Raw genomic sequence first — 17507 nt, forward strand, 5'->3', positions numbered from 1 at the left:
CAGCACAGCAGCTCAGCCATGTGGAACATTTTCAATTGCAGAAGTCCATGTAACATCACGTCGACACACACTATGATTCACTCTGTGTCTTTATCCTACTGGTTTCATGTTGAAGCCTGCGGTGAGCATTGGGAAGTGAAAATGGAAGCTTTTCGCTTCCTCACCTTCTCCCCATTAAAGGTCAAAGTGTATTTGGCTCTCTTTGGACCAAGTCGGCTGCTGGCATCTGCCTAATGTCTGGTTTAACACTGACAGACTGGCTGTCCTGGTATTTTCTTCCTGATGCCAGGAACCAGGGGCGTAAAATGAGGTTTAAATCTTTCACCAAGCTCATTAGGAGAGAGACAGACCACCAGCAGTCAGCCACCATTATCGTGCCAACTCAGCAGTAGTAACAGCAGGGTGGCAATGTTGACATGAAGGCTGTGCCATTGGATGGTAGGAGCTTGGATAAAAGACCCAACAAAATCTGAACAAGCACAAAATTTTTACCTTTTGGTTTTTAAAATATCTGTTGAGATGATGCAGCATTTCCGTGCAAAGAACCTGCAGAAATGTATCTGAAACATCTTTCAAAACAAACACACCCATGAAGTCATCTACCTGAAACACACAGCCCAGTCTCCATGTGCAGCAGGGTGCAGAGTATGACAAGGGTGACGAGCATTTGCATCCTGTCAGACTGGATCCATGTTAGTAACAGCAAGCAGAATGTTTCCTTTACTTTAACCACGGCCAGATGTTGTAGACAGTGAGAATTTAAATTTAAATGCTGGGATCAGATTTAAGGAAAACTGCCCCACACCTCTACAGCGGTGAAACATTAAGCACTAACAAGTTTTTACACTCTAAAAGCATGCAACTAACGGTGTAAATGATGACATTCCACTAAGCTGTCAGCACACACCACAGCACACAAAGTGAAAATCACGACGGCGCCTTTTGTGCGGATCGGAGCAGCGTGGAAGCCCAACGTGTCACATCCCAGACTAATTTAATTACAAGTGCCATTTATTTTCTCATTCATCTTCCACACAAGGGAAACCGCTTTTCAGCCGGGAAAAGCTTTTGTGCTGAATCCACTTGGGACCATTCTGTGGTGCAGAGTGCGATGCTTTAAAGGAAGGAAGGAAAACAGGTGATCTGATTAGATCTGATTGGATCGTGACTGATTCCAGGACTACTACAACTACTGATGTGGTGTGAATCCCACTTGAAGAAAATCAGATAAATTCTTTTTCTTTTATGGAGACGGATGACGTTGCAAGACGGCTATAGTTTGTATGAAAATGCAAATATCCTCCTGACATCCTCCTGCTGGTCCAACTCTAATCTGCACAGTGTGAATTTTATCCATACGTGAGAGTCTTGAGATATTTATAGCAGCATGTTTTGTAATGTAATCAGTATATGTGCTTTCCTATGCATTATTGAGGGGAGATAAATATTTATGATACAGTCATGGCACAGTTTTGCCTTTTGCTACTTGAAGAAATCATGCAACACGTTCAATATGACCCACATACTGCTAGAAAACAGTCTCACTGTCTAACATGCACCTCTCACCTTTTGTCACTCTTCATGCATGGACAAGCATGCCCACACCAATACGCACAACACACACACACACACACGTTCTGTGCAGCTCAACAGCAGCAGCAGCAGCTCTGTGTTTTCAGGCCTACTGGAGGGTTTGACATTGTAAAGCTGAAGAGTGTGTGATATGAGGAGTGACCTGAGTGTGTGGAGGGTAAACGGAGTGACTCCCCGGGGGGGCAGCTTGTTCTCTCCAGCCCTCTTTTAGAGTTCAGACAAGTCCCGTGATGCTGAGAGATTAATGAAGCTGCACTGGCACTGTGATCCCTACAGGATACACACACACACACTATTCATTTCAGATTATGACAGCTTTCATGTACCTGCGCTGGTACGATTCGAGTATTTATGACACACACTGTACAGAGATGAAGTTTTCTCACAAACAAACCTACACACACTGAGTATGACTTTTAAGGATTATCAAATTAAAATTGTCATTTTTCATCCTGTCTTTTCTTACCAACAGAAATTTTACCCTCAACTGGAATAATTCTTTTCAAAAAGGTAACCTTACATCTCTTTAATTCACAGATCCTCAAGGATTTGAGCCTTCATCTGAAAAGTTCAGATGAAACAGACCTGGTTGCGTCTCTCTCCATCTTCCAGTCTGGCAACGACACACGCAAGCTGCACCAGAGCTTTGGAGAGTCGGGAGGATGTCGCATTAACACATGGACTAATCTCACACCTGCAGTCAGGCCAGCTGCTTCACACGCTGCAGCAGCACTGTCCTCCTGTGGTCACAATCAGGTACTGCATTTCTGCAAGCACCACAGCAAACATCTACGAGAGTGGAGGTGGCTGCCACCACTTTCACTTGTATCTTCTTTTCAGACCAGAGTTTTATGTTTTGTTTTTTTTTAGCAAATACATCATAATAATTCAGTACTCAAATATGAAAATTAACTTAAAACGCCAATCCCAGTTACATACCTCATATGAGACCATTCTACACATCTGAATGTACATACATCTCTGAGTATTTAGGCAAATTATGCTGCATGAGTGTGCCACTACAAATGCTCTGCTCTAAAGACCATGGAGACATCTGAATGCAGTCGGTGGTTTGACACTGTGAACAGTCCTCTGTAACAGGAGGACAAACAGAGCCAGGCAGATCAAAAGCTGTCAATTCCTTGTCCGCCCTTTCCACCTGTCCTTTGAGCTCAGTCTGACATGTGTGCTCTCCACTCCCATCAGACCTCCACCTCTGCTGCGACTGGAGAGCGGCACGCAGAAAAGATCCGCGGGTTCCGGTTAAGGAAAACCGCATTTGTGCCTGGAGGATTATTAGTAATGGCATCACCATGGAGCCAACTGTCCTGCAGGAGGATGGTTTACTCTTTCCCTTCATTGTAAGGATGACAAAAGATATGTTCATTGCCAGGTGCAGCAAAAACATTAAAAAGTAGAGTCCCACAGTGCACTCGGCTCGGTGGTTTTTACACTTCAGGGCCGTGCTCACCCTGAGCGCTGCACGATACATGCACCCATAGCAGTAGCAGATGGCCAGTATGCACAAAGCTGTTATGACAGATGGGGGCACAAACATCAGTATCTTCCCAGGAAAATGTGATGCGCTCCTTGACGGTAAAAGCATCGCACAGGAGCCCGCTGGTTTGCCGCTGGAAGCCACACTGAAACTGACTTAACACTGACCCTCCATGAAGGCTCGCTGCTCCACTGATCCGCCCAATGAGTCCCATGCTAATATGAATACTGTGGGTGCTGACCATCCTGAGGTAGTGGAAGCCTTGACAGATAAATATGTAGCGCTCTAGAGCCATTAGAGCCGAAGTCATCTGGGATGTTAGGAAAAAACACCGCAACACACAGAACTGTGCCATGCACCAAGATCCATATATCTGAGCGTGTCTGCGTACTACAGAAGACAGTACAACCAAAGCAGTTACAGAACTCATCCCAAGACCACAAACAGAAATACAGTTGATCAGAACGTACTGTGGTTGCCATAGAAGCTGCTTATATCTCACCTCTGAGAAGAGGGCACGACCAAGAAACACAAGAAAAAGTGCCAAGATAGTTCTATCTGAAAAAGCAAAGTCCCAGGAAAAGCCACTAAACATTTTGTCCACATTAAGATTCCTGCCACATGTAGCTGTCATGTTGGAAGAGGTGGAAAGAGAGCTGGTGGGGCAATTCAGGTGTTGCATTTTCCAACACCGCCAGCTGTGTGAAGAACGGCGGTGAGGAGGGGCCATCACTGAATCTGAGATTTAAGGAAGAGAAAAAAATGACAAAATAAAGAAAACGACCCACACAACCGCAATGCTGAGACAAACAGCATTCAAAGTGTCGGATGAAAACAAAAAGTCCACACAGGAGATTCAAGCATACAAGCTGACTTTCATGCAGTCAACATGTTTTTTTCTTTTACATTTAGCACATACAATATTTCCTGTGATGATTAAAGAAATCTATGTCTTGTTAAACAAATGGCACAGCGATGAGGTTACCTGGCAACTGCACCAGTATAAAGACATACTGAGAACATATAACATATTTTTCTTCAGCTTTAACAGTCATTCAATACAAAGCACTACGTGGAGGCATCCTGAGACACTCAACTGCAATCATGCCATTTCATAAACTGTCAAAGTCTGCATACATTTACTTCAGAATTACTTGCTGTGATTAAAATCTCATTTTGCTGACTTTATTTCTGCATCATGAAGCAGCCTTGCGTTCGCAGCATTCAGTGTGAGGCTATGAATGGATAATGGACGCGCTTAGGCTTGGAACTGCACAAAAGGTGTTCACTTCAGCCCACAGCTGTTAATCACATGAAGCCAGAAGGATTGGATGGAAACGGATTTAGCATTAGGGGATACGGTGAGCTATTAAGTCATTCATTCATTCATTCATAAATAAAACAACCCGTATACACAGAATTGTGTGCTGTTACATTAAACTGTTTGTTTCTCCAGGAAGCTCTGTATCACATTGTAGGGACAGATCAGGTATCAGGTCAGACATTCTGCCAGTTTTTTCTTTTTTGTCTTTAGGTAATATAAAATTAAAAATGCGCTACACTCCGGCTCTGATGCGGCGGAGTGGGAGAATAAAGAAGTGGAAAACTGAAATACCTGAAATACCTAAAACTGAAAGTACAAGAACCTCAAAGTTGGACTTCAAGCTTTGTGTCAAAATTCAGACTAATCAGTGATGGAAAGTAATTAAATACAATATACTCTAAATACTGCAGTTAAAGGAACGGTTCAACCAAAAATGAAAATTCAGACATTATCTACTCACCCTCATACCAACAGAAAGTCAGATTTAGTTTCATTTCTGGATCTTCCTGCCAAAACCAGCATTGCAGCGTTTTCCTAAACAATTGAAGGAGATGGGAGCTTATTTTAAAATACATGTATATAAAAAATAAAACTAAAAAAGGTATCATCTGCAAGTATCACCAAGTATGTGGAAGCCCTGAGATCCCAAACTGATTTTTTATTTACGACTGATTATTCTTCTAACCAACAAGAACAACAAAAAAAAGCACAATTAATTGTTCCAATCATCATGGTTGTTTTTTCACTCCTTCATTTATCAAAAACACCCCAAAACGCCCACAGAACAAAAGTCACCCAGACACATTTTCCCACCGAAGCAGCCTCGACTTGAACAGCGAACGAAATTTATTTGAATTAAATAAAGTCTCGTACATTTCACAGCTATAGGAGCCTACATAGTAAGCAAAACAAAGTCTACTCTTTGTCCATGTGCAGAACTACACCACAGGGTAGTTCAGTACAGTCCGTCATGTGAATACAGGAGTGATGACACGGCTGGTGGAGAGAAGAGAGCAGAAGCCAGAGAACGAACTTCCTGAAAGGTCGGCTGATGTAAATTATGTTTAAAAAATAAAAAAAAAATAAAAAAAAGAAGATGAGGTCCTCAATTTGTGTGGGTTCGGGAAGCATTTTCATGCAGATTCCTTCCCAAGTTACACGTCCACCATTTGGGGGGAAAAAAGAAAAAAAAAAAAGTGACAATCTGCAAAATATTTCACCAAATCACCATGCTTTAGAAGCAGATAGCTTAAATTTACTTTGTAATGAACACACAGAGACTGGACTCATAGTTTAGAGCTGCTGCACGGTCAACCTTCTGGTCTTTTCTTCCTCCCAAAAGTCGACATTTAACATTTTGTAATGAAACTTTTCAGTTATGGACATTACTCTACTTTGAAAATGTCTCTTGACGAATGCCGTCTGTCTTCTTGGCTGCAGCGTCACATCCCGGAGCTTCCCATTTGGCCCGCTGCTCCACCTCCTCGCCACATCCAAGATGGCCGCCAGATACTTAAGACAGCACAGCCTGGGAGTTCTTCATGCCAACCAGGTTGTCGGCGCTGATCGACCTCCTCATAGCAGCTTTACTCAGGTCCTTGTACTTGTCCTCGCAGAGCCTGGAGATGGCCTGGATACAAAGTCACAAGCATGGAAACTGTCACGATCCAAACAACAACAACAACAACAAGCTTGATAAAAAGAAAACAGCGTACTGCAGTGTGGATTCAGCCACGAACAAACTCACCTCCAGTTTCTGGGCCCGCTTGTTGCTAAGCGGCTCCAGAGGGAAGCTGAGGTTGTTGTCATCAGCCAGGGAGCGCAAGTCAAAGTAATATTTGGCGTAGACGCTGGCTGGGACGTTGATGTTGAACTGCAGGAGCTCCAGGAAGTGCCGCTCCATCTCATTCCTGCAGAACAAAAGCAGACAGTCGGTCAGAGAATTCTGCATTTTTAAAAAGAAATCGGCCTAAGCAGAGACGAGTTATTCACATGTCCTCCACTGTGATATCCTTGAGGATCTGGCAGTAGTCGACGTTCCACACGGCCTGGTCGTCCCAGACCTTGGAGGCCAGCAGGATGGCACCGAGAACGATCCGCTTCCAGTTACAGGGGCATATGTCCATCTCAGCGTATGTCAAGAGCCTTTCCAGGTATACCTAAGACACAGACAACACAGACATGAGAGGGCCTGAATGTTTCTCATCATTCGTCAGACTCCTGTAAAGTAAATCTGACAAACTTACCAGAGTGACGATTGCACACTCGGCTGTGAGCTGTGCAGAGCTGAACAGCGTCCGTATGAAGCGGTAGATGAGTTTGTGCTCTGGGTCCACCACAGAGTAGTCGTCTGGAACCTTTTCTCGCTGTTGGGCAGGAGGTGTCGTCATCGGTCAATCAGCACAGAGCCAACACCGAGTATCTCTGTGTCACCTTATCGAATTCATCTACTCACCGACAGAGGGTGCTTCTTCTCGTCGAATATATCCAGTGACCGGTTTGAATCTCTGCAGGAGCAGAACATCACAGAGCCGACGTGAGATGTGTGAGTGTTGCCCAATCCCATAAAATTACCATCACTTCTCTGAGGGGGTTTAATAGTGTCAGAGATTAAAGTTAGTGACTCAACCGCTTTGTCTCGTCAGCTTGAACACTCAAACAGGACACCTGATCTACTCTACTACTGACAGGCAAAGTGATTCACTACCTCTTACCACTTAAAAGATTCTACTTGATTTATATCCTGATGAGGTGGAAGACTTCTCTCTGACAAAATGTCACATTATTTGTGTTCATTTCAGGTCTCTGGAAGCCTCAGCTGCTATGATGCCAAGGGCTTAAATGACTCCAACATCGTTACTCAGTTTCCAAACTGACATAAGGGCCGGCTGATTGCTGGCCATCAGCAAAAAGTTGCCAAAAAAAGTTTGAAAACCAGCTCACTCGCTGACTAACTAGCTGACTTACTGATGAATGACTGGCCGCAAAGAAAACAGTATGACAACACACGTAGGAAATTAAATCTGTGACGATATTTCAAACGTTTCCTACCTGTTCTTTATGTGATAGTAAATGGCCAATGCGACGCTGGAACAGAGAGAAATCAACACAAACAGTGAAACACTGGATGCAATTTTATTCTTTTGCACCTCTCCAGTGGTTTAAATGAAGACTGCCTGCACAATGAAATTCAAAAACTATTTCTGTGAGGATACAGAGGGAAAGTCACCATTTGATGGTGCTCTTCAGGTTGGGCTGGCTGACCGTGCTGTCATCGATGAATATTGTCGAGCAGGAACTGTACTTCTTTGTCAGGAGCCCCGGGGACATCTGCTCGACAAGAGGTGATGGATTAAGACACGTGACTGGAGAGATGTGAGGCATTTCAGAGCGTCACTTTAACACTTACATGATTCAGGTAGTTGCTCTTCCTTTTCTCCCGTACTGAAATGGGGAGGGGAAAAAAAAGTCTGCGTGATCGGGACATTCAGAGGTTCAGAGGACAGTTTAAAAAAATTATCAAAAGGTGACATCTTTAAAAAGAGAAATACTGACCGTCTGTCTGCGACTTGTTCAGGAAGAGGGTGCTGGCTCTTGGGTGGTCGGATGGGTTCGCCTCTTGGGCCAGTTCTGTAAGATATTAGTAAGAAAGTGAAGGAGGGGGGAAGCATTGCACAAAAAACAGGTCCTTGTCCCGGCAGTCTGCATAAAGGTTCTGTTCTTGATGCTAAACCATCGATGAGTGTGTGTAAGTGTGCACAAGACACAGACGATTAACCCACCATCGGGGAGCTCCCGGTCACTGATGTGCTGCAGGTAGGTCCCAGTGTCCTCACTCACGTCCTCGGTGGTGGTGATGGGACACTCCTCCAGCTCCACCGCTCTCCTGTGGATCTTGGGACTCTCTCCGGGGGAGATGCAGCAAGACACAGAGCCTCCCATCGTTGATCTACAGCTGTCCTGCTACAGCCGGCACCGTTTCCCATACAACCGAGGAGGGGCCCACACTGGTCTACTGCTTCTGCAACTTATGCAAAGTTCAATCTAAAGCTGTCAAGTGGCACCTAATGACGCGGAACACCTGAATTAGAAGACCTGAACTCAATCTTTAAAATTAACCAAATTTAGTGGAGCATATTAAGGGGTAGTCAAGCTGGTGTGTTTGGCTGCAAGGTGAAAAACCCGGCTTCAGTGTAGAATGGGACCTACGTGCTGACAGCCAGCTGGGTATCTGCGGTATGTGCGGGGCAGCTGACATATTCAGGGCGTGTGCGCAGCATAGCACTGGCGCACTTTAAGAAGAATTACATGCGTGGATTGAATACTTTCGGGCGGCGAATAAGTAACATGAAGTCATTTTACGGTACAGAAGCTAACAATACAAAGTCACAGGCTCCTCTGTCTCCCTCCATGGCTAGCCGGCTAACGCTAGCTTCCGCACTTCAATCCATTCCTGGCTTCCTCAGCAGCACAGATCAATCCATATTCACTGCAGCTGAAGTCTCTCTCACAACAACAAGCTTTTCTAACAGACTGCCGTACAAATTCACAAACTGGAAAAAGACTCGAGAGACAGCTAAGGAAGTGGAAGGGAAGCGAGTAGTGGAATTTTAAAAAGATAGCCAACGTTAGCTTTCATCTCGTCGCATTTGCAGGACACGTCCTGGATGTCAAATCAGCCGAAGCTGTGAAGTTCAAAGGTAACTTCCGGCTACTGCCTTTCAAACTAGAAGTCCTCATTGTGCTGCAGTTAAGTGTAACGAAGTGGAATGTGTTAATGATACGTATATGCAGCCAAGCCATGTTCGATATAAATCACAATAATGTCTTGTAATGCAATAATGAGAAGTGACTGAACGACAGTTTAATCTAACACAGCATACAACCAATGGTGAAGTATAATTAAGTACATTTAAAAGTAAGCCTACTTACATTTCACTTAACTCTTTACTTTTCATGCCACATTCTACTTCTACTTTACTGCATGTCATTTGCCATTTGTATTTATTTCATTTATTTTATTTTGAGGATTGTATTATTAGTTGGATCAAAACAATCATTGTGAGGATGTCATGCTGGGTAGTCCTGATGCCATTTTTCATTATTGTGGTCATTATATGTGTGTGTGTGTATATATATATATATATATATATATATATATATATATATATATATTTATACATCAATTCATGAACATCAGTAGTTGCAGCCCTATACACAATTGTTCGACTTCACTTCAACCATTTACAGGCGTGAAATACATGAGTAGTAATAATCTAAAATAAATAATACATGAAATGTTAAAGAAATATAACAGTCACCGGGGCTGTTTTTCTAAATTGAGTACGTTTACCTTTAAAAAGTAGTAAATGTTCCTATTTTCAAAGGCCTACTTTTACTTTAGCGACATATTTAATGCAGCATAATCTATCAGCAAAATCCCACATGATATTTAATACCAAAAAATTATAGTAATGACATAATTGTGGGAATAAAATTACAGTTATGAGGGGAAAGGGATTACAAGAAAAGTAAAGTCAGAAAGTAAAGTCAAGTTTTAATATAATACATCAATAACATATTTTTTATTTCATTTTTTTTAAACGACTTATTTTCCCGGCTTTTATTTTGAGTGCAGGAACGCAAGTAAAACGGAAACTGCACTGCTGTTATGTGTTGTGAACTTTACATACTTGAAGGGCTTCATCTGCAGGCACCGCCCCCTCAATTACAGAGAATACGCAGCCGTTGAGAAAAAACCTGGCAGGAACGCCCATTTTGAATTCAGACCTTCCCATTGGTTACTTCAGGCCAAACCGTTCAACAAGGGCCCGAGTGGCTGAAAGGGCTCATTGATGTGTCAAGAATGGGCTGGGGACGCTTTGCCTGAATGAGTCTGTCCCTTGCGTTATAATCTGATGTAAACAATCCAAACAAACCTACAGAATAGCTAGTTTCGAAGTCATGAGGCAGGAAATTGGTGCGATATTTTGGAGAAATCATCGGAACGAAATAAAAGAAGAGGACACAGAATCGGATTTTTCATTGCCACAAGGTGGCAGTCAAGAATCAACAAAGTCAACTAGCTGCCCTGAAATTCCCAAAGAAGAAGAAGAAGAACTGTACTGCGCATGAGCACTGGGAAACTCGGGCAAAATGTCACAATGAATGTATTGTGAATATTACTACATAAGGATAACTTCTTTTTATTTCATAGCATGGCACTCGTACCGTATGTAGAGAACCCGTTACCCGCACTTTCTAAGCTCCACAATTTATCAGCACAATTTCGATTCGCCAACCACGACCTCCGTCTTGCCCAGGACTGGAAAAGGCTCGGGGTGGCAGCAGTTGTATGGGATGCGGTGAGTGATAGTGATACTGACTGATGATAGTGATACTGATGCTTGAGTTTTATAGATATTCTGAATGTTTTCCAGGCAGTTGTCATGTGTATGTACCTGGAGCTGGGGAAGCTGGAGTTAAAGGGAAAGGAGGCAATTGAGCTGGGAGCTGGCACTGGACTGGTGGGCATCGTCGCGGCCCTGCTGGGTGAGTTGAACATGACGATCCAGTTGGAAGACTTTTTAGTGGACATAAGTATTGGCCTTAAAGGTGTGTTACACAGTGTCACGTTTTTGAACCTTTCCAGGTGCCAGAGTGACCATCACCGACAGGGATCCTGCCCTGGACTTCCTCTCTGCCAACGTGAAGGCGAACTTGCCCCCAGACTCTCAGGGGTCAGCGGTTGTGTCTGAGCTGACCTGGGGTGAGGGCCTTGAACGTTACCCAGCCGGCGGATATGATCTGGTGTTGGGAGCAGACATTGTTTACCTGGAGGACACATTTGAGCCTCTGTTGCAAACTCTGGAGCACCTGTGCTCGGACACCACGGTGGTGTTATTGGCCTGTAAGATCCGCTACAAGCGAGATACAAACTTCCTGAGCATGCTGAAGCAACGGTTCACGGTGGAAGAGGTCTACTATGATAAACAAAGGGACATCCATGTGTACAAGTCTTGGAGACCTCCAGCGAAGAGGGATTTGTGACAACTGAGCATTATAACTAGTCAGCTCTCCTTTAGTGACTGCCTCCTCTTTATAATAATGTACTGTTTTTGCACAAAAATCGAATAAAATGTTCAAAAGCTAATCAAAGATTACCAGAAACACATTTATTAACAGCTGCCAAAAATGTAGTATTTCAATAGCTCTAACATGATGCACTGTATTATATTATACAAGATGGTGCTGCCATTTAGAAATAGTGAATATACAAACTTAATGAAAAGCAACATAAAAAAAAGCATACTATGTCATGACAATACATAATACCCAAAATAATACAATATGGCATTCCATGATCATGAAAATATGCATTTTGTTCTCTGTGCAGTCACCATCCTTTTGACTTGGTCACACTTTACAGTCCTTTTGCAGGGTGTTTTGAGTTGTACTTAGTGAGATTTGACACCCCACACAGCAAATAACGTCTAATCAAATGCATGATTATGCCTTGATGGCTGCAAAGGAACAAAGCACTCTGATGCCTTGCAGTTAAAAACTGGCGATGAGAGTCACGTCAAAGTAAAAGCTTACAGTCCTGCAGCAACAGGATTTGCCTGTGAGCGTTCATGACACTTTGCTGTTAAATCATGTGTAATGTTGTAGGATTGTATATGCAAGGAAAGAACACATGCCAATTTGTAATCCTGTAAACAGAGTTTGGAGACAAGTCCCCGCTGGTGCCTTAACACGGGCAGACATCTTAGATATCTACCTCCAACTCAAAGAATTTCCTTTTCAGTTGTACAGAATTCAAACTTTGCCGATAACAAAAAGGTGGGGACATTGCATGTTCAAAGACATCTAATACACAAACATACCAGGCAATCCATGATTCGCAGGTCTCCAAAATTTGTTTAGAAACAAGACAATATATTTCCTTTCACTACAAAATAAGTAAGGCTCATTATTTTTGATTTGAAAGACACTAGGAATTGGATTGGATTGGATGGCTAAAGCACTTGTAGCGCCTGCATGTAGTTTAATCATTTTGTTGACATTACATAAGCAGAAGTTCATCTGCATTTTAACGCAGTTTTTCTGATTAATCTCTAATCATCTTATGCCACAGACAACTGTGCTTACTGTTAACTTTGGTGAGAAGCAGAGACATAATTAGTCTTCTTTTATATGTCTGGACATGTTTCTGAAAAGACTGGTATCAATCAGAAACAACAAGCCTTAGTAATATGATGGGACCATGCACCGGAGACCCCATTAACATTTCAGAGTTCGGTAACCATTAATGATCCATTTGAGAGACTTGAACCACAGTCTCTCACCAGATATTTTTAAAGCTGCATTTAACATGAACACCATTTAACAACCCAATGTAATGGTTAGCTTTTTTGTTCATGTCCTATCAAGGCAAAGTAAAGTTTTAAAAAAAATATATCAATGTCATTATGCAAGCACATAGCAGTAAGCCAACATAGTAAACCAAAACATAGATAAAAGATAAAAATGTCCAGGACACAGCCCATCTACAGTTTGAAGCATTAGTAACAGATGTTAACGCAAAACAACAGTTACAATTACAAATGTTGCACGCAAAGAGAACCTCTCAAAACGATCCAAATGTCTCAAGGGGATTAAACAGAAAAAAGTTCCATCGTTGGCGGTGGTGGTGGCTGACTTCAGTTTCCCGCTGCTGGTGATGTGATGCCCAGGCACCAGTGACCGCAATGCTTCCTGCTGATGGCATCAAAACGAGAACAGCCTCACTGTCTGTTCTATCACTTCACCACAAGGATCAGCTGTAGCCTCCTCCACAAAGCATCCTTAACATTGTCTCAACCTTTCATGAGAAACTGATGGGAACAGAATAGTGATTTTAGAATTGCTGAAGTGGGAGGTGGAGTGATTGATTTTGTATTCCTGGTGAGTCATTTAACAGATTTTCCAGCAGTTTTTAAAAAGAAAGCAAAAGAGTAGAAAAGGGGAAGTGGCATCCAGATGCATGGCTCTGTGCTGAGTCTCTGTACATGGGGACAGACGGGCATCTTTGGAGCCCCTGTCAGGCCATTTGGTGATTTTCCTACTCGGATTTGTGGCAGTACAAGTCTTTGAGGGCTTTGAGTTCCTCGATGAGGGTTTTGTTCTGGTTCTCCAGCACAGCCACGCGGTTTTCCAGACACTTGACGTACTCCTTCTTCTTCCTGCGACACTCGCGGGCTGCCTCCCTGTATGACACGACGTCCATGTGTGAGTGTATGTCTGTGATTAAGGTAGCCATTTCAACCAAGCTGCTTGCTTTATAAATGTAAATTTCAAAAATATAACCCAGCATTGGCAACCATTTGCCATTTGTTTGTCATTTCTAGCCGTTAACCTCTGAAGTACTAACATTGCAGCATCCACAACAAAAGTATACACCATGACTCAATCTCATTATAAAGGTACATACATACCTGTTTTTCATAAGTCGAACCTCCCTTTTGCGTGTGACTTCCTCAGTGCCTCCGCCTGTTCCCAGTGCAGGTGAAGTTGCCATGACCACCCCAGGAGTGATAGCGCTGGTGGGGGCGGTGCGGATCTGATAAGCCTGGACATCACCAGAGGCAGCTGGCAGACAAAGACAGGCAAACACACACCGTTTTAAGATTAATACATACAAAAAAAAAATTCAAACAAATTCACATGGCCGCTCTAACTGACAGAACATTATGTCAAATTATTTTTTCCCACCTTGTACAACCACTTGGTTGCTGGGCACGAGGATCTGTTGCCCGTCACTGGTCTGGGCATACTGCAGGATGGTTGCACCCGGCTGGGCTGCAGCAGCATTGGCCATGGTCAGTGTCTGCAGGCCCTGCACTCCATCTGTGCCGTTATTGGCCAGCTGGATAGCTCCACCCTGGGTAATGGCAACTGCAGAGGGAGGTCGCCATGTGTTCGAATTAGTCTCAAATGAATTTCAGTCATGTCCAGTGCATAAGACATGGAAATTGTGAAAGGCGGCAAGAAAACAGAAATCCACCAAAGACCAACTAATTTTCTATTTGTTATACAATTTTAAAGTTTCTCAGTGGCACTCTCTACACATCATAAAACAAAACACTGGCTTTAAGAGGTGCTGTCAGGTAATCATTCCTTGGTTTGGTGCAAAGCCATTAAATCACAATTTTGGCTCACTATTATTTACTATATCTAATTATCAAGACTTTGTTTTCAACTGTGTCTAAACTCAACTGGCCTCGGCGCAGACACACTGTTATTGTAATGAACAAAACGGTTTCATAGCATGCAATCGGACATGTTGCAAGAACTTCCTGCACCACAATATTCAAAAGTACTTACTGTACTGGCCACTGCTGGTCTGGTAGATGGGAGTGGGCATGGTGACTGTGGTGATGGCAGGGGTTGAGTCATCCTCTGACTTCTCTTCCTCAATTCGAGGCACTGCAGGAACATCTGATGATAAGTCGTTCAGAATCTTCCTGTAGAGGGGAGAAGCAAACGTTAAAAACAACTTGTCATGATGATACACTCGGTCCAAGAGTCCTCCAAACTCAGACAAAAGATTACAGATCTCTGAGCATCACATGAACACACAAGTAGTAAAACTGGAGAACACAGAAATATATTTGTAATTACAGGTCAAACAGACCGATAAGAAGGTCGTCTGGACAGGATCTCTCTTCTCTTCTGAGAATCTGTCACGCTGTCTACAGACTCCTGAGAGTCCTCGCTCTCAGCAACAGTCGAAATCTGCAATAGGAAGGCATGTGTGAAGGATAAGGTCCACCAAGCAAGAGGCAGAGCTTCAAGCAAACAGTTAATTTCACAATGTTTTTACCATTTAAGTTCTTAATCAAACATGTAAGGATTCACTGATTACTAAAGCTGTAATAAAACAAAAAATGCACAAGTTTCTTTCACCTGTACTGTCTGGACCTGTGGGGACTGGATGACAGAGGACTGGGCAGCTTGGATCACCCCATGCACCTGGACAGTCTGACCGTTGGGTAATTGTACAAGGGTGACTGTAGGACTACTGGATGACACCTGGGCTGCTGCTATGGATCCCTGCAACCCATAATCATACTTTGTCTCAGTGCAAGGTTATAATCTGTTCTCTGCAGTCGCAGTTACTCTCATTTTCAGAGAACATTTATGCAAATTATTATGTGACTTGTAAATTTAAAGTGACGACAAGGTTTACCTGGGCCAGGGTGATCTGCTGAGCCTCAGACTCCGAGACAGCTGTTTCACCACTTTGCTGTGTGTCTGCACCAGCCTCCATGGTCATTTAAAATCTGCAAATGGGGAAAGACTGATCGTTTGTATCTGTATCATCATGCTTAAAATAGATCGGTGCATCACAACCACTGAGAAGGTGGTTCACGGTGTGCTGCAGACACTCCAGAGGCTGGTTATCCCTTACACACGGTGCTTGTTGATATCCTCTGAGAGGGTGTGGCTTAGCTAAACATGCTAGCATATAATTCAGTTATAAAACATCACAAACGACTTTCTTTAGGGAAACAAGACCATTTTTGCTAACTACAGATCACATCAGATATTCAAAATATGCGGTTTTAAACCATGTTGCTACATTATAACTACGCTCGCGCTTTCCATACACATCGGAGGCTAAAAGCTAACCCCGAGGCTAAAGAGCTCTGCATAGTGTTACCACCTTACAGCTAGCATGTAGCTAGCTTTAGCAAAATGAGCTTCCTCCGTTAGCATACTAGCAGGAATGAACAGAATGTTAGCATAATTAGCAGCCATTTATTTAATATTTCTCAACACTGCTAAGTCGTTTTTCAACTACATATCAGCATTTCTCGCAGTCTGGTGCTTTTCTGTTATATTTAACTGCAGTGCAAAGTAATGTTGCACTGACTGACGTTAGGTTGCAGGCTGCGAGTCTGTTTGGAGGGAAATGCCTGCATGCATTGTAACGTTTTGCCAGTTTTTTGCAACTAGGACACCCCACTTTCACTAACAGCTTTGTTAGCTAATTTTTAGTTAAACACAGCGTTGACATGAATGAGCTTTACAACGGCGAATTGCTTTTCAAATTTATTATTAGACTGTTCATGTAAAAAAGATAAAACATTTGAGCCCACTCCCATATTAATACCTATGTCTCAGTAGGGTTAAGAGCCTGCGAGCCTTGCAGAGACTGACTCATTTTGTGAGCCTCTGCAACACGGCCGCCATGATCTCTTTGTTGGCTTTGTGCGGATATTTTGGCGCAAATAACTTCCCTGGGTATCCATCTATCTGTTTAGCAAACATCGGATGCGTATCCTCTTACCAACACAGACTCGCTTCGTCACTCCCGGGTCTACGGAGCTCCACTTTTATTCAGACCGACACGTAAGAGACCGCGTCAGGCTACACCTCCGTCGCGTCACCGAGAACAACAACACGGAGAGGAGGACGAGAGAGACGACGACAGAGAAAATCAGCTCCATCGACAGGGCTCGAGTGAAGACGAAGAGGGCCGGAAAGTCACGAACCCCGCCGAGAAAACGAGGGGAAACTACGGGGATTGCCGAGGAGCATAATTCATGACCTCGAATTTATCTGAGCATGCGCCATGTTGTATAACGTTTAATTTTTTTTAGATCATACTTTTTTATTTTTGAGTCTGTACTCTTACTATTACTATTTTGTGTAGAAATTAATTCATTAATTTTAGCGGTTTGCCTACATTTTGACAGTAAATGGTATTTAATATATCTGATTTTCTGATGATAACTATTTCTTCTTACTGATTACGTAATAGTTAAATCTGTTATAAATCAGATGTTAATTTTTATTTGTCAAACTTTTTCAGTAAACCAAGAACATTGTTGAGATATTTTTGAAATTCTTTGATTGCATTACTGCTATGGTACACAAGGTGGCAGCAACGTCCTGTTTTATTTCAGCACAACAACCAGCGCTGGCACTGCCTCATTATGTGCTGTTTAGGAGCTTGTTTCTTTTATATCAGCCTGATATAAGCAGTTATCTGTGATTTAGATTAGTCTTGACTGTGAAACTGGCTTTGTACCCACACACCACATT

General features: G+C 42.9%; 3 protein-coding genes across 6 annotated transcripts; 1 reads left to right on the top strand and 2 right to left on the bottom strand.

Annotated features, from left to right (window-relative positions):
• Window positions 1-5149: 5149 nt before the first annotated feature.
• Window positions 5150-9107, bottom strand: LOC124055184 (cyclin-Y-like protein 1). Of its 2 annotated transcripts, XM_046381721.1 has the most exons (11): window positions 8625-9107; window positions 8198-8442; window positions 7971-8045; window positions 7825-7859; window positions 7645-7745; window positions 7467-7502; window positions 6871-6922; window positions 6662-6781; window positions 6408-6574; window positions 6163-6325; window positions 5150-6045 (listed from the first exon to the last, which is right to left on the bottom strand). In XM_046381721.1, the coding sequence occupies exons 2-11, from the start codon at window positions 8355-8357 to the stop codon at window positions 5929-5931; spliced, it is 1026 nt and encodes a 341-aa protein (XP_046237677.1). In that variant the 5' UTR covers window positions 8358-8442; window positions 8625-9107; the 3' UTR covers window positions 5150-5928. The 2 variants fall into 2 exon arrangements, with proteins under 2 accessions (XP_046237677.1, XP_046237675.1); XM_046381719.1 differs by having other exon boundaries at window positions 8198-9107.
• A 1204-nt stretch (window positions 9108-10311) lies between these two features.
• Window positions 10312-11573, top strand: mettl21a (methyltransferase 21A, HSPA lysine). The gene is made up of 3 exons (XM_046382545.1): window positions 10312-10780; window positions 10856-10967; window positions 11068-11573. The coding sequence occupies exons 1-3, from the start codon at window positions 10634-10636 to the stop codon at window positions 11463-11465; spliced, it is 657 nt and encodes a 218-aa protein (XP_046238501.1). The 5' UTR covers window positions 10312-10633; the 3' UTR covers window positions 11466-11573.
• Window positions 11569-16942, bottom strand: LOC124055599 (cyclic AMP-responsive element-binding protein 1). Of its 3 annotated transcripts, none has more exons than XM_046382542.1 (8): window positions 16750-16939; window positions 15646-15739; window positions 15363-15509; window positions 15091-15191; window positions 14781-14920; window positions 14169-14351; window positions 13892-14045; window positions 11569-13663 (listed from the first exon to the last, which is right to left on the bottom strand). In XM_046382542.1, the coding sequence occupies exons 2-8, from the start codon at window positions 15730-15732 to the stop codon at window positions 13519-13521; spliced, it is 957 nt and encodes a 318-aa protein (XP_046238498.1). In that variant the 5' UTR covers window positions 15733-15739; window positions 16750-16939; the 3' UTR covers window positions 11569-13518. The 3 variants fall into 3 exon arrangements, with proteins under 3 accessions (XP_046238498.1, XP_046238499.1, XP_046238500.1); XM_046382543.1 differs by lacking the exon at window positions 16750-16939 and adding an exon at window positions 16573-16733; XM_046382544.1 differs by lacking the exons at window positions 11569-13663; window positions 13892-14045 and having other exon boundaries at window positions 14155-14351; window positions 16750-16942.
• Window positions 16943-17507: the final 565 nt, after the last annotated feature.

Source organism: Scatophagus argus, chromosome 24 (genome assembly GCF_020382885.2).
Source record: "Scatophagus argus isolate fScaArg1 chromosome 24, fScaArg1.pri, whole genome shotgun sequence".
NCBI classification, from domain to species: Eukaryota; Metazoa; Chordata; class Actinopteri; family Scatophagidae; genus Scatophagus; species Scatophagus argus.

Coding starts and splice junctions, on each gene's coding strand:
- LOC124055184 (XM_046381721.1), bottom strand. CDS start 8,357: ATGGGAGGCTCTGTGTCTTGCTGCATCTCCCCCGGAGAGAGTCCCAAG. Junction 6,782..6,870: donor AGAAGAAGCACCCTCTGTCG/GTGAGTAGATGA, acceptor CCTGCCCAACAG/CGAGAAAAGGTTCCAGACGA. Junction 6,326..6,407: donor GATATCACAGTGGAGGACAT/GTGAATAACTCG, acceptor TTTGTTCTGCAG/GAATGAGATGGAGCGGCACT.
- mettl21a (XM_046382545.1), top strand. CDS start 10,634: ATGGCACTCGTACCGTATGTAGAGAACCCGTTACCCGCACTTTCTAAG. Junction 10,781..10,855: donor CAGCAGTTGTATGGGATGCG/GTGAGTGATAGT, acceptor AATGTTTTCCAG/GCAGTTGTCATGTGTATGTA. Junction 10,968..11,067: donor CATCGTCGCGGCCCTGCTGG/GTGAGTTGAACA, acceptor GAACCTTTCCAG/GTGCCAGAGTGACCATCACC.
- LOC124055599 (XM_046382542.1), bottom strand. CDS start 15,732: ATGACCATGGAGGCTGGTGCAGACACACAGCAAAGTGGTGAAACAGCT. Junction 14,921..15,090: donor TCCAGACGACCTTCTTATCG/GTCTGTTTGACC, acceptor TCCCCTCTACAG/GAAGATTCTGAACGACTTAT. Junction 14,046..14,168: donor CAACCAAGTGGTTGTACAAG/GTGGGAAAAAAT, acceptor TTTGTCTGCCAG/CTGCCTCTGGTGATGTCCAG.